This window comes from Callithrix jacchus, chromosome 16 (assembly GCF_049354715.1).
Source record: "Callithrix jacchus isolate 240 chromosome 16, calJac240_pri, whole genome shotgun sequence".
Taxonomy (NCBI): domain Eukaryota; kingdom Metazoa; phylum Chordata; class Mammalia; order Primates; family Cebidae; genus Callithrix; species Callithrix jacchus.
Window position 1 is genome coordinate 95,418,904 of NC_133517.1, and position 20,121 is coordinate 95,439,024.

At 41.3% G+C, this 20,121-nt stretch overlaps 1 protein-coding gene across 4 annotated transcripts in view; it reads right to left on the bottom strand.

The window, feature by feature from the left end:
- Positions 1-20,121, bottom strand: part of GRHL2 (grainyhead like transcription factor 2) — a 180,347-nt gene that overhangs the window by 108,349 nt on the left and 51,877 nt on the right. For all 4 annotated transcript variants that reach the window (XM_054246362.2, XM_035276693.3, XM_008983395.5 and 1 more), the window contains exons 2-4: positions 18,939-19,134; positions 10,327-10,394; positions 3,985-4,378 (exon numbers count right to left, since the gene is read on the bottom strand). In XM_054246362.2, coding sequence (XP_054102337.2) covers positions 3,985-4,378; positions 10,327-10,394; positions 18,939-19,106 — 630 coding nt within the window. In that variant the 5' untranslated portion in view covers positions 19,107-19,134. The remainder of the gene's footprint in view (positions 1-3,984; positions 4,379-10,326; positions 10,395-18,938; positions 19,135-20,121) is intronic.

A 20,121-nucleotide genomic window follows, 5' to 3' on the forward strand; every position in this document is an offset into this window, starting at 1 on the left:
ATAGCTAAAGATCGTAGTAGGTCATTCCATTTAATTTACATCAGGCTGAAATACGATATGCCATGTAAACACTGATTTCCAAGACAAGGAGAGCAGCTCAACCAAAATCAGTGGGAATAGTCTTCATATTTAGTTTCTGGTAAGTTTTCTACTTTCTAATCTACTTCAAAATAAAGGCCAAAATACAATAGCTTCCTTTCACAAGCCTCTTTATCTACAATACAAACATAACTGATAACACATCCCCCAAATAGCATGATGATTCCGTTGACATTGGACCATGTCCATACACTCCTCTGTGACTAATGGAATATTTCTACACTGCGTGAGAAAAAAACATCAGTGGAAGTATTTTGGTGAAAAAGCATGTGTCTCACATGGGATTGCAGAGTGATGATTTCAGTTATTTGCTTTTCCGACAGAAACACCCCTGACTACTTGAGAGCAAATCAAATAATCAACAACACCAAAGACTCTATGAGATCCTTCACTCAGTTTAAAAAAAGAAAACAAGAAAGTTCACTATTTTAAGCCATATGACTCAGGAAGCTAAGAAAAACTAATTGTAAGACCGTTTTTTAAACTTCAAGGGCACTGAAAGTTTGATTGTAAAGCTACCAGAACCCAAGAAATGTGACAGACTCTTAAGGACAAGGAATTTATCATGTGTCACTTTCATCACTCTCTGATTCCACAGAATACAGCTGGCACTCAGAAATGACTGGTGCCAGGAGTGGCAGGGCTGCTAGTGCAACTTCTATGCCCTAATAAACAAGAGTTGCTCTCTGCAACTTTGCAGAGAGCTAGTCCCTACTCGCCAACATTTTGTACTCTTTGCTCACCTGAAAGATAAAAAAAAAATTCTGAGATGGATCAAGGACAGTCACATATCTTTAAAAAGATTTTGGTAAATCACTGTCTTAAGCAATGGAACTACTGAGAATTCGAAGGCCCCAGTCTTCCCTGAGTGTGCAGTGGTTTGGTTAAGGATTTACGTTCTGGAGCCAAACAGCTTAGGTTGAGTCCCATCCCTCTCACTTAACCGCGACATGACCATGAGCGTACTTATGCTCTCTGTCCCTCAGTTTGCTCATTTAGAATATAGAGATGACAATAATAGTACCTACCACATAGAGCTTTTGTAAGGCTTATTTACATATCACTTAGAATGATGCCTAGTACATAGTGAGTACCTATCAAATGTTCATTATTTTTAAGTATTATTATTTAAAGATGAAATATCAAGCTCAGGTAGCTGCATTTTGCCCCAGTGGAAATTAAATAGGCAGCAGGCTGAAGACATTGTCACGCTGCCACTATACTCGCTCCTCCTTAGGTGGAAAACCATATATTCTCTCCTTATGTCCTTGTCTTTTATTGGCCCAGGTGGATTGAAAAATAGGGAACCAATGACTCTCATCTCAAATACAGAGGCACTGCTCCTAAATGGTAAAGAAACTGATCTGAGCTAATAAAAACACATATTACATATTCTGGGTCAAAATTTGGAAAAAGAACCTACAATTATACATAAATTGCTGTTTTACCAAGAACCCAAGGCAATTCAATGAATACAAGATCATCTTTTTAACAGATGGTGCTGGAACAAAACCAATATGGCTGGATATCAGTATAGAGAAAAGTGTCTCAATCTTTACCTCACATCATATATAAAAATTACTTCAAAATAAATCAAAAATCTAAGTGAAAGAGGTAAAACTAATAAATGTCTAAAGGAAAACAAAAATCAAACAAATTGTGTGACATTGGGTTAGGGAAAGATTTCTTAAATAACAAAAATATAAACTATAAATGACATCATTAATAAAGTAGACTTTATCAGATTAAACACTGTGGCTCATGGAAAGATATAATTAAGAAAAAAAGGCTAATGGACTGCAAAATATGTGACTAACGAAAGGCTTATATTCACATTATATAGAGAACTTTTATAACTTAACAAAAGGAAGAAAACTCAATTTAAAAATTGGACAAATAATTTCAACAGACACTTCACAAAAGAAGTTATAGGAAGGGCCAAATAAGTACATGAAATGCTGTTTAACATCACTACACTTAAAGAAATGCAAATTTAAGGCAAGATGAGACACCATCACATATCCACTAAAAGAGCTGAAGTTTAACAGTTACCAAGTTTTGGCAACAGTGTGGAAAACAGGGATTCTTATACATTGCTGGCAGGAATGAAATGGTATAGCCACTTTGAACCACCGTGTGGTACTACCTTATAAAGTTAAACATACATGAGCCACATGGCCCAGCAATTCCAGCTCTAGGTATTTACCTGAGAGAAATCAAAGTGTATGTCCGCATTAAAATATAAGCAGGAATATCCATAGCAGCATTTTTCATAACAGCCAAAAGCTGGAAGCAACCAGGTGTCCATCAACTAGTGACTAGCTATAGTGACATACACTCACTATGAAATACTACTCAGCAATATTAAAAAGCAACTATTAAAGCAAGCAACTAGGCTGGGCGCAGTGGCTCACACCTGTAATCTCAGCATATGGGAAGGCCAAGGTAGGCGGATCACCTGAGGTCAGGAGTTCAGCCTGGCCAACATGGTAAAACCCCAACTCTACTAAAAATACAAAAGAAAAAAAAATAATAACCAGGCATGGTGATGCATGCCTGTAATCCCAGCTACTCGGGAGGCTGAGGCAGGAGAATCCTTTGAACTCAGTGGGCAGAGGTTACAGTGAGCCAAGATCTCACCTCCGCACTCCAGCCTGGGTGACCCAGTAAGACTCCATCTCAAAAACAAACAAAAAACAAGCAACAACATATATGAACCTCAAAAATTTGCTAAGCAAAAAAGGCACAGTAGGAGACTATATCCTCTATCATTTCATTTAAATGAAATTTTAGACAAGGCAAAACTATGGTGACAGCAGGCAGATCCATGCTTACCAAACGCAAGGGGGCCAGGAAGGGCTTCAAGTACAAAGAGGTTCAAGGGAATTTTTAGGGCAAGAGAACTTTCTATGCTTAGATTCTGATGTTGGTTTTACAATTGTATACGACTACCAAAATTCTCAACTGTGCACTTAGAACTTGTGAATTTAAAACAAGCAAAGAAAATTGCTTCTGTTTGTCCTATGGGCTCCTGAGAAGAATACATATTCTTTATTTGTAAGGTAGAAAGAATGCACATATCTACACACTTGATTATTGATAATGCAAATTCTCCATCTTGAGTATTCCATCAGATTAGGTTTTTTAAAGTTATATTGTTTTGTTTTGTTTTTGAGATGGAGTTTCTCTCTTGGCACCCAGGCTGGAGTGCAGTGGCACAATCTCAGCTGACTGCAACCTACGCCTCCTGGGTTCAAGTGATTCTCCTGCCTCAGCCTCCTGAGTAGCTGGGATTACAGGCATCCGCAACCATGCCTGGCTTATTTTATTTTATTTTTTGGTATTTTTAGTAGAGATGGGGTTTCACCATGTTGGCCAGGTTGGTCTCGAACTCACTACCTCAGGTGATCTACCCATTTCAACCTCCCAAAGTGCTGGGATTACAGGTGTGACCCACCATGCTGGTCCAAAGTTATATTGCTTTTTAAGAAAGAATGGACAAGCCCTACCTTAAGCTACCTATCATTTGGAAGGTTACAAACTAGAGAAGATCAAGGTGAAAACTTTACAAAGCAGAAGTTTCCACAGAAACATCTCTTAATTCCTCATTAATATTTAATCTTAAGACTAAAATGAAAAGAAACAAAAAATCCATCATCTAAGAATCAAGAAAAATAGAAATAATCCTCCACACACATAGGCATAGATAGGTTTATAAGTATGTGTCTAGAAACAATGCCATACTACCAACAAACACATCTTTTGGAAAACTAGTTGAAACTAAACTCATTGTTTAATTCATTCATCACACTTTGAAAGGAAATAGAGAAGAAATTAGCTAGGGGCTCTGGGTTTGGGTTCTGGCCGATGTAGCCTGGGACTCACCTCTGTGGCTGCGTCCTTGAAGCTCTCGCTGTACGTGCTGTCTGGGGTGCTGCGCTGGTCATCCTTGAGATAGGCGCTGTGGGCAGCCAGCGAGGGCAGGTCATACTGAGTCTGTTCAAAGATAACCACGCGTTGTTCTTCCCCATCTCCCCGGGGATAGTGCATAGGTGGGGTCATGAAAACTGGTGTGAAATCTTCAGCTTTCACCACAGTGATTCCCGACACGGGGATGATGGCAGAGCTCTCGGGGACGCTGATGCTGTACTGCTCCCGCTTGGAATTCTCCAGGTGATCTTGATTTAGAGAAAGGTTCACTGGAACAGTCTTTAGGACTTGCACTCTGTTTTCCCCTCCACTCAAATTACTCTGGGCTTCACTCGTGCCAAGGCAGTTTCTGTGTGTTCAAACCCGCCCCCGCAACATGATAGAATTAGAAAAATCACCATTCGGCAACACCTAAGAAAATAACCAATGCAGGCAATAATCATTGGATGCTAATACCACTAAGGGACAGGGGGCTTGCAAACTGCACAACCAAATGCAATGGGATTCTTCGTCACTAGAAGTAGAATCACAAGTGAGCCATGCACCCACTGGTATCATGCAACCTGAAGTACTTGGCCCTACTGTAAAAAAAAAAAAAAAAAAAAAAAAAAAAAAGGACTGGATGCGGTGGCTTAGGCCCTAATCTCATAACTTTGGAAGGCCAAGGCGGGCAGATCATGAGGTTAGAAGTTCAAGACTGCCTGACCAACATAGTGAAACCCTGTCTCTACTAAAAATACAAAAATTAGCCCAGCGTGGTGTGCAGTAGCGTGGACCTGTCATCCCAGCTACTCAGGAGGCTGAGGCAGGAGAATCTCTTGAACCTGGAAGGTGGAGGTTGCAGTGAACCAAGATCGCGCCATTGCACTCCAGCCTGGCAACAGAGCGAGACTCTGTTTCCAAAAAACAAAAACAAAAACAAAACAAACAAACAACAAAAAAAGCAAAAACAAAATGCAACAAAACCTAACCCTAAATCTAACCAAACCTTCATATCTAGCTTTTGGCACTTAGGAAATACAGGAACAGAAAGAATGACTTAACATTAAAAAAAAGCAATCAGACAAACCAGAATGTAGCACATCTTACTGACCTAAAGTTGTCAGCAAGTCAGAGGCATGGAAAAAGGCGGAAGGGTGGGAGAAGGGTTCTAGATAAACAAGATTTAAAAGTCATAAAAATTAAGTGTGATGAGTAGCTCTTCTTTGGATCCAAACCTGAACAAACCAAAGAGGCATTTAGAAGATAATGGGAATTTGGAGGCAGTTGGATATGGACTGGGAATTGGCTGATATTAAGGAAGTATTGTTGGCCAGGCTCAGTGGTTCACGCCTATAATCCCATCACTTTGGGAGCCCAAAGCAGGTGGATCACCTAAGGTCAGGAGTTTGAGACCAGTGAAGCCAAAATGGTGAAACCCCATCTCTACTAAAAATACAAAATCAGCCAAGTATAGTGGCATGTGCCTATAGTCCCAGCTACTCAGGAGGCTGAGGTAGGAGAATCGCTTGAAACCAGGAGGCAGAGTTTGCAGTGAGTCAAGATCACACCACTGCACTCCAACCTGGGGGACAGAGCCAGAAAAAAAAAGAGGAATTGTTAATTCTCAAAAAAAAAAAAAAATTATTAATTTAGCTAGGGGTGATAATGATTTTGAGCTTATATAATAAAGTGTCCTTTTTTTTTTTAGAGATACATATCAGAAGTCGTTAGAGGTTAACTAATATGATGACAGGGATTTATTTTAAATACTACTGCAATTTGAAAAAAAGAAAGAAGGGGAAAGAGAAAAGGTCAATATCAAGCAGCTATTAAGCAATGGCAACAATTTATCATTGCTGAACTGAAGAATGGGATGAGTACTTGGGGGGGGGTTATTACACTATTCTCTGTACTTCTGTATATGTTTGAAAATTCTACCAAAAAAGTTTATTTTAAAATACAAAAAGAAAAAAGCAGAAGGAAGATGAACATAATAATGTGAAGAATTGGGGAGTGGTGAGGATATTTTTCATCATTCTCTGGGCATATTAAAGGAGAAATCAGATAATGAGAATTTATCATTAAAATATTTTCACCAAGTTGAGAGAGAACATGAGCTCACTGATGTCCTTAGCACTGAATTCCTGTGGGAGCTTAAGGCAGTGCTGTAGCTTGGCTCATGGAAAGCAAGAGCTCCCAGATCTCATACCACCTGGGTGGTACAGAGAGAAAAGAGAGGATGTAGTAAGTAATTCTTGCCAGACTAGAATGAAATACTTTCATCTATGCTAAAGAAGTCTGGGAGAGAGCAGAAACAAATAGGAACTCACTAATGGAAAATTATTGTTGAAAGCAAAATGATTTTACTAACAAAGTTCCTCTGGTCAGTGCAATTCTGAGACCACCTCTCACTAATTTATGGATTATTCTGAGTGATATGGAAAGAAAATACATAGTTTGCCCCCCCCTCCCCCGCTGCCTGGATTGTTTCTGTTTTTTTTGTTTTGTTTTGTTTTTTTAATTTAGCGTGTGCTTTCTGGGGCTTTCTGGCATCTCTCATTGAGAGGAATATTCTCTTAAAATTTGTTCTTCTGGAGCCGGGCGCCATGGATCACACCTGTGATCCCAGCACTTTGGAAGGCCAAGGCGAGAGGATCACCTGAGGTCGGGGTTCGAGACCAGCCTGACCAACATGGAGAAACCCCATCTCTACTAAAAATACAAAATTAGTCAGCTACGGTGGCTTATGCTCATAATCCCAGCTACTCAGCAGGCTGAGGCAGGAGAATTGCTTCAACCCAGGAGGCAGAGGTTGCAGTGAGATGAGATGGCACCACTGTACTCCAGCCTGAGCAACAAGAGCGAAACTCCATCTCAAAAAAAAATTTTTTTTTTTTTTTTTTCCAAGAACTGGGCTCTCCTGGCTCCTGTGTATAAAGAAGGAAGCCCATTAGCCTTTGAGCTTGCCTAACTACCAAGCAGGACTCGATATTTTCAGCTTTGATTTTTCAGATGAAACTTCAAAGTGAAACTTGCGAAAAGAATTTCTCCACATGAACACAGCAAATAGAGAAATACTTAAGATATCTAAAACTTTATCTGTAGGAAGAAATAAGTCTAGAAAATAATTTCCTAAGAAGTAAAATCACAAGTCTACATACTTTTTGCCTTTAAGTAATGACCTGTTTTCGTGGTCAAATCAATAGAGCGATCCTGTACACAAAAAATAGTGAAAATTTAGAATTTATGTTTCATCTGAATCCAGCTAGTTGGGGGATGCCAAAACCCAGACCACCCATTTACATTACTGTTTCCTAAACCTCATTGTTTAAACATTGCATGGAATATTAATAGATATTCCTCACACGCACACACAGACACACAAAAGAGTCCGTGATAAAATCAGTAATAAAAAAACAAACAAAATTACCATAACAAGACCACCCTGAGTGGGTCACAAACATCATGAACCCAGTAGAGGTCCCAGCATTCCTTCACCTGTTTAATCAAAACCCAGGATTTCCTGAACTCATGTCAGTCTAGATCCTTAAGTGAAGAAATAACCACTAATACCTGAGGATAGGCCCCTACAGGTTAGGAGTAGATAAGTTGGTCTACATTTATTGGCTACAAAATTGTTACCTAGTTTCCATTCTGAGCTTTGCACACACACAGTCTCATTGGCTTTGCCAAAATATTCAAAGGAAACCAACTTCTCTATAGTTAGAGTCCATTTGGGGCCAAGTTTCTTAATTTTTTAATTCTAAGAATACAAGTCCAAATTTTTTTGGCTTTGGTGTCCTAATAAACAAACAAACAAGCAAGCTATGGAATTGTATAAATCTAGTTGAATGTTATGATAACCCCAGAAAATAGCAGATTTGGCACCACCCTAAAATGTGTAACTATGCCTCTGGTAAACAGTTTTAGCTTTCGAAGCTAATGCCAGAGAACTTCACAAAGACATCTAGGCCGGGCGCGGTGGCTCCAGCCTGTAATCCCAGCACTTTGGGAGGCCCAGGCAGGTGGATCACGAGGTCAAGAGATCGAGACCATCCTGGTCAACATGATGAAACCCCATCTCTACTAAAAATACAAAAAATTAGCTGGGCATGGTGGCGCGTGCCTGTAATCCCAGTTACTCAGGAGGCTGAGGCAGGAGAATTGCCTGAACCCAGGAGGCGGAGGTTGCAGTGAGCCAAGATCGCGCCATTGCACTCCAGCCTGGGTAACAAGAGCGAAACTCCGTCTCAAAAAACAAACAACAAACAAACAAAATACAAAACAAAAAAAGACATCTAAAAAATAGGTAATTCCAACTAAGAATTATTGTGAGATACTAATCACCTGCAATAGAATTTAAAATTGAACCAAATATTATGAGAAAAAATGCAACGATAATAATGGTACGTTAAATACATTTTTGCGAAAATTTGGATCATGTCATTGAGATTCTGTGATTTTTCCAGGAAGCATCTTCTGTAGACAAAGAGTTGTGATGATTCTATGTTAACACACGGTACGTTAGTTCATGAATATGCCGCAGATCATAACCTTCCAAATTACATTCAACGAGAAGTCTAAGTCCTAATTAATCTATACGAGGTAGTTTAGTCTATATTTCTCTGCAGTTTTTCAAAAACTGCTGTGAAAAATTACAAAAATAACTACTAAAATACAATGAGCTGTTGCTTTGTAATGTCATCCTGAGAGAAGTAGACAGTGCACATGTCTTAGACTCGTTTTTGCCCTGATCCTGCTCTAATTCCGGCACAGGACTAAGCGGATAGCACAAGCTTAACTCAATAAAACTGGCTGGGTCAAGGAAAAGTTTTGGGGCCTGAAGAGTGTCAGCCTCTTCTTCCTTGTCATCACTTCTACCAGCAAGGTCCCAGGACCTCAGGGCAATGTGGAGTTTCAGGAGATCCCTAATGGAAGAGTGAATCAGATGCAGGAAGCCTTCATATTCTGCTGGGGTTGTACCCTGGAGATGCTGCACAGCACAGGGCTGCTGGTTGGTGGAGTGGCCCCTGCTGCTCATCACAGAAGATGTAATGTCCCAAGAAGTTCCTATCAAGGTCAGGTCAGATTCTGACATATGTGCTAGCAGGGGATTTTATTTCCATATAGATGAATTCCCAATAGAAAAACACTAGGGCTTCTCTCCATCCCACTGCAAGGGAAGAGATTTAATGATGGATGAATTTGAAAGAAGTGGATGAGTTTGGGCCAGGCATAGTGGTTCACACTTGTAATCCCAGCACTTTGGGAGGCCAAGGTGGGTGGATCACAAGGTCAGGAGATCAAGACCATCCTGGCCAACATAGTGAAAGCCCATCTCTACTAAAACTACAAAAATTAGCCAGACATGTTGACATGTGCCCATAGTCCCAGCTACTCGGGAGGCTGAGGCAGGGGAATCACTTGAACCTGGGAGGCAGAGATTGCAGTGTGCCAAGATCACACCACCGTACTCCAGCCAGGCAACAGAGTGAGACTGTGTCTCAAAAAAAGTAAGTTTGAAAGAAGTAGCTGTGCAGGGTGATTCAATCCCTTCTGGTCCTGTCTCTTCTCGGGAATCATCCTAGCCAAAGAAAGGGGATTCTCCCTCCAGTGCCATAAATGGTGCAAAGACATGCCTGGGACTGAATGGGTAGATTACCTAAGTCAGGACTGAAATGTTACAAGCTGCAGTCACATTCTCCAATTGGCTTCATCAGAAATATAGGCTGCTTTTGATTTTTTCCCCCCTTTTAATTTCAATTTATCTGACTGTGCCTTGCTTTTCAGCTGGTTCTTGACTGAGGAGGGCAGGGAAGGGGTGTTCCCTAGTGATCTCCCACAGCTGTCCTTCCCCTTCACCCTGACAGCGGATAACCCTCACAATGGCCATCACCTATGCCTCTCTTGGCTAACAGCCCAACCTCCTTTCTTTGCCCTCCCCTCATCTTCAAAAGCAATCCTTCAAGTGTCTCACTTCCTGGGCGGCCTAATTGCAGTTATAATGCCATGGGGTTGATCAGAAAAGTTCATCTCCTCAGTGGGCTATCTTGCCAGCATCTCACCTCTGACTCAGGATTTTAAGCCTCCCCTTGAAAGCGGGTATTTGAAGAGGGTGCAGAGACCCTTTGGATGCATCACCAATAATGTAATTTGCTCTCCTGACTGAGAGATCTAGCATTGGTCCAGACTCAAAAGACAGACAGAAGATGCTAAGCTTCTTAATCCATCTCAATAACAAAACACATAGTTTAATAACATCATTTTCAGAAAACAGAGTTATTTTGGGGTGGCAGGCAAGTTCCTTTACCGTACCTTTTCTCCTGGTCTTCTTGGCTGTCACTTGCTTTGCTTACAGACAGCAGCCTCTTGTCTCGAGGAACCTGAAACATCACCAACCATCAGTCAGGCATACACTGATGCAACCATGACCATGTTCAGAGCTGGACACCAGCATCAACAAAGAAACCAAAATGGAATGTTCTCCAGGAAATGGTGGAAAAGTTGCTATCACCAGGAGATGTTAAAGGCAAGTAGCCTGAGTGACAATGATTATGGAGCCAGAGACAACAAGGGGTTGGTGATAAACACGTGGCCACAACAGACATGATTCAGCTGCTCATGGTTGGCCTGGGTGACTCTCCCTGGATCTGTGCACTCCTCACCACGGGAGTGAAAGAGGGGAGAGGAGCAACATGAGTGGAGGTGAATCTAGACATGGGTGCCTTTGAGCAGACAGAAAACATAATGGAGTTGCAAGATGAGTCACTGTAAAGAACAGGGGTCTACCCTTCTCTGATGAGGGCTTTAGGCGCTAACATGGTGGAGGACTCAGGCACAGGGGGCCCTGCAGTGGGGGGGAAGTATCCAATATACCTGGGCCCCCCTTTGTCCACCTTCCTACACAGCTTGTGGACTTGCTTCCAAGATTTTCTTTCTAAATACACTTTCATTATTGTCTTAAGACCCCTAATGCCAACATATTACCTGAAAGATTATTGAAAAAGTGCTAACTGAGAGACGGGCCATCCCACCAGCTGAGTCTCTGATCATCTAATAACCTGCTGCATCCTAGATCCTTTACTCTGCCACAGTTTTCAAACACATCAGTAAGTGGGCTTGAATGGGGTTTGTCGACTGGATTTCTCATTTGTGTATTTCCTTCCTCTTTTTTTGCTGTATCTCCAGGTCTTCCTTCTAGCCAAATTCCTTTGCGCCCAAAAAGTAGCCTTTGCTTTTTTGAGATAAAAGCACATTCATGAAAATCATCCCTCTACTGGAGTCCCCTAGCAATTCCTGTGGTTTCCACTTACCTGAATGTGTACACAAGCCCAGACACCTGGCTTAGGGTGGGGACATTGCAGGGTGGCCAGGAGTCCAGACCTAGGGCATGCTTGCCTGGATTCAAACCTCAGCTCTACCACTCAGTAAACTCTGTCCCACTTTCCTCATCTGTACAGTGGGCATAACGGTAGTCCCTCGTCTCACACGTTTTTAGTAAAACTAAATGAGTTAATTTTTTAAAGCACTTGGAGTGTCTGGTACTTTATATTTGTTAAATAAAAATAAAATGAATCAATTGTAAGTAATTCATGTTTACGTTCAGAGTCTATCCTAGACTAGGCATTGCTAAACAATGTATAGAAATGAGATAAATAATAGTTAATTCATGTTTACGTTCAGAGTCCATACTAGACTAGGCATTGCTAAACAATGTATAGAAATGAGATAAATAATAGTTCTCATCACCTATTGAACATGACAGATAAACATACAATTTCAATACTCAGTACAGCATTCATTGTGGCACCACTCACAGTAGCCCGAAGGAGGAAACCACCCAAGCATCCATCAGCAGATAGATAGAAAAACAAAATGGGCATTGCCACAGGACAGAATACTATGCTGCCTTAACAGAGAATGAAATTAGGATACATGCTATAATATGGAGGGACCCTGAAGACATTACACTAAAAAAAACTAAGCCAGATACAAGAGGACAAATACCATATGATTCCACTTATATGAGGTACCCCAGAAGAGTCAAATTCATAGGCAGACAGTAAAACAGAGACGACCAGCAGGTAGGAGGACAAGAAAGGAATTACTGTTTAAGGAGTACAGAGTTTCCTGTTTGGGAAAATGAAAGGCTCTGGAGATAGATAGATGGTGGCGATGTTTGCACAACAATGTGAATATACTTAATGCCATAGAACTGGACACTTAAATGGTTAAAATGGTATATTTCATGTTATATATTTTTATGACATTTTTAAAAGGTATTAAGAAAGAAGTAGATATTTAAGAAGACCCCACAGCCATAAAAATAGAATGAAATTATGTCCTTTGCAGCAAGATGGGTGGAGCTGGAGTTCATTATCCTAAGCGGATAAATGCAGACACAGAAAAGCAAATACCACGTGTTCTGACTTATAAATGGGAGCTAAACATTGAGTCCACATTGACATAAAGATGGGAACAACAGACAAGAGACTGCTAGAGCGGGGAGCGGGGAGTGGGGAGGATGCAGGGCAAGGGCTGAAAAACCACCTTTTGGGTACTAAGCTCACTGCCTGGGTGGTGGGCACAGTCGTACAGCAAACCTCAGTGTCACACAATATATCCATGTAACAAATCTGCACAAATACCCCCAAATCTAAAACAAAAGTTGAAATGATAAATTTATTTTAAAAAAAATAAGGATACCTGGCTGGGCGCAGTGGCTCACACTTGTAATCCCAGCACTTTGGGAGGCCAAGGCAGGTGGATCACAAGATCAGGAGTTCGAGACCAGCCTGGTCAATATGGTGACACCCTGCCTCTACTAAAAACATAAAAGTTAGCTGGGTGTGGTAGTGGAAGCTACTTGGGAGGTTGAGGCAGGAGAATTGCTTGAACACAGGAGGTGGAGGTTGCAGTGAGCCGAGATCAGCCACTGCACTCCAGCCTGGGTGACAAAGTGAGACTCCATCCTCCACCCCCCACAAAAAAGAGACCTGCACATGTATCCCAGAATTTAAAGTATAATCATTAAAAATAAATAAATAAAAATAATAAAATAATTAAAGAGGGAAAAGAAGGAGAAAGAAATTCCACTGGCATTCAGATTAAAAACTTAATAAACTAGAAAACTACAAAAAAGAAAAAAAAAAAAGGGAGACCTACTTCTCCAGCTCTGCCTGCCACTGGGTCCTGAGTTTATGACTCACCCAACCCCACCAGAGAGCACTTAGTTTCTCTCCTAAAATATAGTTATTTCTACAGTGTTTCAAAAATTTAATACCCCGTGATATGAGATAAAACTGAGCCACTGGCAGGGCTGTCTGGAAGGCTATAAGACGGTGTTCCCCAGAGGGGCTGAGCCATGGGTAGGAAATTGTCAGGTGGAGACAGAAGGTTAGAAGCCACCAGAGCTGCTTGTAGAAAAGTTTGAGACCAGGACAGAAAAAGGAAGGCATGGCCAGTGTGAGGAATGAGTTGAAGGAGATGTGGCCTCAGAGATGAGCAAAGGCCAGAGGAGGAAGAGCCTTGAACCAGGGACAGATGATTGACTTCTTTTGTTGGGTGCTATGGCACCATCACATTTTTCGTGACTGTCAAGGATCCCTTGCCCCCTCCCTTCCAACCAGGTGGCACAAAGTGCCCTGTGCCTCTGAAAGCCATCCCCTGCCCCTGGACACCGGCCTCCAGGCTCAGCCTGCAGGGTCTCTTGCTTGGGCTGCTGCAGCAGCTCTAACTGGTCTGTCCTCTCCTTCATTTCATTCCTGTGACTTATTTCGGGATCCATTAGGAGGACTCAAAGTGGTCTGCTTAAAATGCAGTCTGATCTCATCATGCTCCTATTCTACCTAAAATCCTTCAGCGCTTCTGGTTACTCTCAGGTAGGTGGCCTCCAAAAAGTCTCCCACATCAACGTGGGCAGCCTGTTTTTGCTTCTCACACTTGGGCCAACTGTATCTATGACCATGCAATGCTCCTTCCTACAAAAGAGCCATCACACAAAGTCCTCTCTGCCTAGAACATGTCCCACCCCTCCTACACCCACACCACCATCCATGCCTTCTCCAGGCTAACTTGTGCCCATACCTTGAGTCTCATCTAATTTTCTGTGTCCACGACATGGCAATCTCTATGTCTACCTTGTACATGGTTACATCCTGAGTGCCCGGAATATAGTAGGCCCTCACTAAATACTTATTGAAAGAATCAATCGATCAATGAAAATGGCCTGGGAAGGACAGAATCAAAGAACTAGCAAAATAGACATTCCAAACACTGAAGCATGTTAGCAACTCCCAAAGATGTATGGAATTGGATGTTATTGTTGCCAAGAGTCCCTGATGTGAGCTCTGAGCAGACAACTATGCTTAGTCTGTGGTGCCAGGCACAATGCCAGAAAGGCAGTTATTAATCTGCAGGTTTGCTCTTCTTTGAACCATGCTCTTTTCTGAAACTTTGGCTTTGCAAACCATCCTTAGATAAACTGAGAACTCTGAACTTGATCTCCTCTCTTGAGTCCTAGACTTACCTACCAGACATCCCTACCTGGACTTCCCGCAGGCACGTCAAACTCAACCCATAATTATCACTCTCCTCCAAGTCTTTATTCTGTACTCTCTGCCTTGATTAATCCAGGAATCATCTTAGGCATCTTGCCCCTAGTTATGAACTCCCCTCACCAACTCTCTCTCTCTCTCTTTCTGTCCAGTCTGTGTACGTGACAGATTGTCTTCTACTCTGTGGCAAAGTAGGCATTGCTTCCTCTGGAAAGCCTGAATTGTCTGAGAGGTTAAGTCAGACCACTGCTCTTGGAACACACCCCTTTTAGAGCACTGAGCTCCATAAACCATGGTGATAGGTTTATAGGACTGTGTTTGTCTGGACTGTGATTGTCGGTGATCTCTCTGAGGTGATGAACTGAATCTCACCTGCCTTTGGATATCCAATATTTATCCCCACTGCTGGGAGGTTATAGCTACTTAGTGAATATTTGGCGGGTGGGTGGGTGGGTGGATGGATGGATGGACAAATAAATCAACCCACAAACTGGTTTCCAGCACTGCTGGTCAGTAGGACAGATAGAAACCAACTGACCAGGGGAGCCTATTTTCACTACAACTGGAACCAGATGATGATAAACCAGCTTTCTCAAGAGAAAAATAAAGTTAGATAAAGTCAGCCAAAACATTTAAAAAATATATGGCTAATTGAGTCTGTCGGGTCTTTCTATCATGCCTGAAATTCATGGAAAGGTTGCAGAACTCTGGAGCTCTTACTGGTGAGTAGTTTACACTGGATAGAGAACTGAGCTAGGATTTGAGTCTCTCAATTGTGACAGATTCTATACGTTTGGGTTTTAAAAAATAAATACCACTTGATTAGTTAACAACATATTAAGCTTCACATGCATACTTTTAAAATTTGTAAATGGGTTTAAAAAATGGCATTTTTTAAATGGTGGGCATGGCAAAACAATGGCTATGAGAAAACATATAGGATTGCCCTGTGATCTTGGGTAAAGCCCACTTAGTTACCTGAACTATAAAATGTAAAACCTGATGGACTTCACTGCAATGATCCTATGGTGACAGTTATCAAATGTAAGTGAAAAGACTTTAAAATGTACACAGTATTACGCAAAGGTATGCTTCTGCCACGTTCAGAGGATAGGGCCCACCATTTCTGGAGTGGCTGCATGTATCTGATGAACGCCTCCCTCTGCACAGACCCCACGACTGTCTCCTCAGGGGTGAAGTACTCCAACTCAGAAGCAAGGAAAAATGGTTACTTTGGCAAAAAGAATTCATACTCTGAAAAGACATAGAAAATCTATAAAGTTTAAATGATAACTTGGCAGCAATTTCCCAGAGTTTGCACTAAAAACCCAGAACTGCTTTGTTTCATTAACATTTCACTTGATTACAGAAAAAGTTCTGTCCTCAAGGGACATTTAACTTCCTTATAACTTTTAACACCAACGTATATAAGCTGTGAACACCCAGGAAACTGAAAAGGGCTTCAGAATGATCATTTGAACATAGAATGAAAACAAGACCCATTCTTTCCACAAACACTAAAATGTTCCAAGCAAAAATATAGCAAAGCTCGTGTGAAATAAAAGAAGCTATATAACTCTAGCAGTCCACATGGTCTTGGAAAATATTAATTCAACAGAAGGAGTCATAGACTTGGCTGCAACTTGAGTTTTATGTAAAGTCCCTACCTGGTATCTCAGATATTTACAGAAAGCAGTGTTTCAACTTTCCTCTAAACGCTAGCAAATATACAAAAGAACAGGTAATCTAGGTAACACATTTACTAGTACTTAATTACTCATATTTACTAATACCTAATTATCCTCTGCATCTGTGGGAAATAAAATACATTGGCTTCACAAGTTACTAATTATGGACTGGATGTGGTGGCTCATGCCTATAATCCCAGCACTTTGAGAGGCTGAGGCGGGTGGATCACTCGAGGTTGGGAGTTCAAGAGCAGCCTGCCCAACACGGCCAAATCCTGTCTCTACTAAAAATACAAAAAGGGGCTGGGTGTGGTGGCTCACACCTATAATCCCAGCTTTTTGGGAGGCCAAGGCAGATGGATCATGAGGTCAGGAGCTTCAGACCAGCCTTGCCAACATGGTGAAACCCTATCTCTACTAAAAATGAAAAAAAACAGTGAGCGTTGTGGTGCACTTCTGTAATTCCAGCTACTTGGGAGGCTGAGGCAGGAGAATTGCTTGAACCCAGGAGGCAGAGGTTGCAGTGAGCTGAGATTGCGCCACTGTACCATCTCAAAACAAAACAAAAAAATTACTAATCATGTTTGTTTCGGGGTATGCTTCTCTTTCTCAGCTAATACAAAAAAAAGAATTGCCAAAAAAGTTACGCCCTCAAGAAATGGCCCAGAACACGAGGCACCCTAATTTAATGAGTTCCATGCTTCCCAACTATCCTCAATACGTTTTGAAAATTTTCAATCTGAAACATTTAGAATTTATCCTTGCATTTCTCAGATGAGATCCTCAATCAGAAAGGATGAAAACTATAAAACAACCACAGCCAGAAAAGAAGGAAAAGCCTACCATGAAATCATTTCGGTTTTCAGACTTTTCTTTTTTCCAGGAATTCCCCTTCACTGTAGAGAAAATGCCTTACTTACATGCAATGTACTTTAGGCCTTAAAGTATCCTTTCATCTGGAGCCCAAGTTCCCCAAAATTAAAGTCCTCCCTGCTATGTCAGGAGTCCTGCTTGAAGTTTTATGCCTTCATAAGAGGGTGGTCACAATCTGCCAGTGCTAGCTCTCTCGATAAACAGGAAAGCCAGCCTAGACCAATAGAAATCCCTTTATATATTTCTCCAGCACTTCCTAACTATAAAGGATGCATTTATTTGAGTTAGCAATATCCTTATTTAAAATACCCTGGTCGGACCCACCTGTCAGTCATTTGCACCTGCCACTCATATCTTGCTCTCCATCTTAGATAAAGCCTCACTTTGTTTTCAATCATCTCCCCAAGGAGGAATCCCTCCTGAGTGTTTTAATGGGAAAGAGGTTGGAAAAGTAATGTGTAATTTTAGAAACCTCTGGCAGAAGAGTAGGTGTGGTGGCAATGCCAGAGGTGGTGGTAGTGGGAGATCTTTTGAAAGTGTGAGAACTCTGTTTTGGGGGAGAGACAGGAGACAATAGCTTGCAAAGTGGAGGCTGCTGAAAGTTAACAGAAAGTAGGAAGCAGAAAGGAAACAGAAAGCAGAGACCAAAGGTTACTAAAAGGGAAATTACCTCTCCTGCATGATTTTGCCAAAACCTCTAGTTTTCCCACGATGAAGGGAGAAGGGGAGGTGGGATTCAGTTCTTATTCTAAAATAAGAGTTCATGATGTCCAACCACCAAAATAAACGCAAATTTCTGTTAATTTTATAGGTAGTATATGGCAAGTAAATTTTTATAATGTAACTGCATTATGTTTATTTTGCTTTAAGAGTTTTTCAAAATAAAAATTTAGTATTCATCAATACAAATGGAGAAAGCTAGGGTTGTAACAAAATGAGGTTTTGAAATTGCTGCAAAAGTCTTCCATAAAAGTGTTCATTGGAATGTTCGTCATAAAACTGAAAAATCCAGAAACCCTGAATATTTCTTATAAATGGAAAAATCTAGAGGCAATCTAAATGTTTAACCACTGAGCAATAACGAAATTATGGTACAGCCACTGATATGGTTTGGTTCTGTGTCCCCACCCAAATCTCATCTTGATTTGTACTCCCATAATTTCCAGGTGTTGTGGGAGGGGCCCTGTGGGAGATCATTTGAATCATGGTGGCAGTTTCCCCCATACTGTTCTCATGATAGTGAATAAGTCTCACAATATCTGAAGGTTTTATAAGGGGTTTCTGCATTTGCATCTTCTTCATTTTCTCTTCCACTGCCATGTAAGAAGTGCCTTTTGTCTCCCGCCATGATTCTGAGGCCTCCCTAGCCATGTGGAACTGAAAGTCCAATTAAACCTCTTTCTCTTCTCAGTCTCGGGTATGTCTTTATCAGCAGAGTGAAAATGAACTAATAAGGGCACACAATGTTATATACTTCCTTCAGGAAAAATAATAATCCTAAAGTAAAAATGGTAACAAGGAAGTATCTCTAATATAAGTAAGGATAATATGCAAAGAATACTTATGCATGTGAACAAAGGACAAAAAAAATATTCATCCCAAAATAAACACTTCCTCTGGGTTAGTGATAACTTTGAGCTTCATAGATGGGGAACAGGGGGCAATGAGAACAGGAAGAGGCTGAATTCTATATTGAGTTTGGAAATACTGTTAGTTCCCTGGCCTGGGACAAATAATCTGTTCCTTCTTCCCACCAGCAAGGGGATGCCCTGGAGCAGGAAGAAGAGGAAAGTGGAGGCTGGGGACCTACCTTGTAATAGTCATAGAGCAGGCCAAGGGCAGCAGCACTGTCCTCATCACCATTAATGCTCATCATGGCCTTGGTGGCCGCCGTCAGGGGATTCTCCAAGTATGACTTCCAGGCTTCATCCTCACTGGTATAGGCTCTTCGGGTATTGAATGGAGGGTCACTGGGCATGGGCACTAAGGCCACTAGTCTTTTATTACTGTAAAAGCAAAAGAAATGTGAGGTTCATTATTAGAGACGGCAAATTTTTTTACCCCTAATAATATATACATTACATGACTACAAACATTAATTTTCATTTCCCCAGAATGGGGGAGTGGGAAGGGAAGAAGATTAAATAAAGTTAAAGTGATAGCCTTTGGTTTATGTTTTTACTGTCTGTGAGAAGGAATAGTAAGTCTTTAAAAAGAAGTACCAGTAGTATAAGTTGGTGTTACGCTTTGAATGTTCATCCCCTCCAAAATCTAAGCTAAAATTTAATCAACATTGTGATGGTATTGGAAGGTAGGGCTTCCACATGGTGTTGAACCCACTCCTCGTTAAGAGTCGTTTAGGTCATGAATGGATTAATGCCTTTATCAGAGTGGGTTCCTTGTGACTGAAATAGTTTCGTCCATTCTTGTTCTCTTTCCATCTTGCTCTCCCTTTACCCTTCCACCTTCCACCATAAGATGACGCAACAAGAAGGCCTTTGTCAGATGTCACCCTTCGATCCTGGACTTCCCAGCCTCCAGACTTGTGGGCCAATACATTTCTACCCAGGGTCAGGTATTCTGTTATAGCAGCACAAAATTGACTAAGACAGTTGGTTCTCTTTAAACTCAGGGCTTTGTATCCAGTCATTCTAGCTGCCAAGTAATTTTATTTAATTATTAATGTTTTCTTTTTTTGAGACGGAATTTTGCTCCTGTCTAGGCTGAAGTGAAATGGCACAAGCTCAGCTCACTGAAACCTCCTGGGTTCAAGGATTCTCTGCCTGAGCCGCCCAAATAACTGGGATAACAGGTACCCGCCACCACACCCAGCTAATTTTTGTATTTTTAGTAGAGACAGCATTTTGCCATGTTGGCTAGGCTGGTCTCAAACTCCTGACCTCAGGTAATCCATCTGCCTCAGCCTCCCAAAGTGCTAGGATTACAGGCATGCACCACCACACCTGGCCTAATTATTCTTTATTAATGAATGC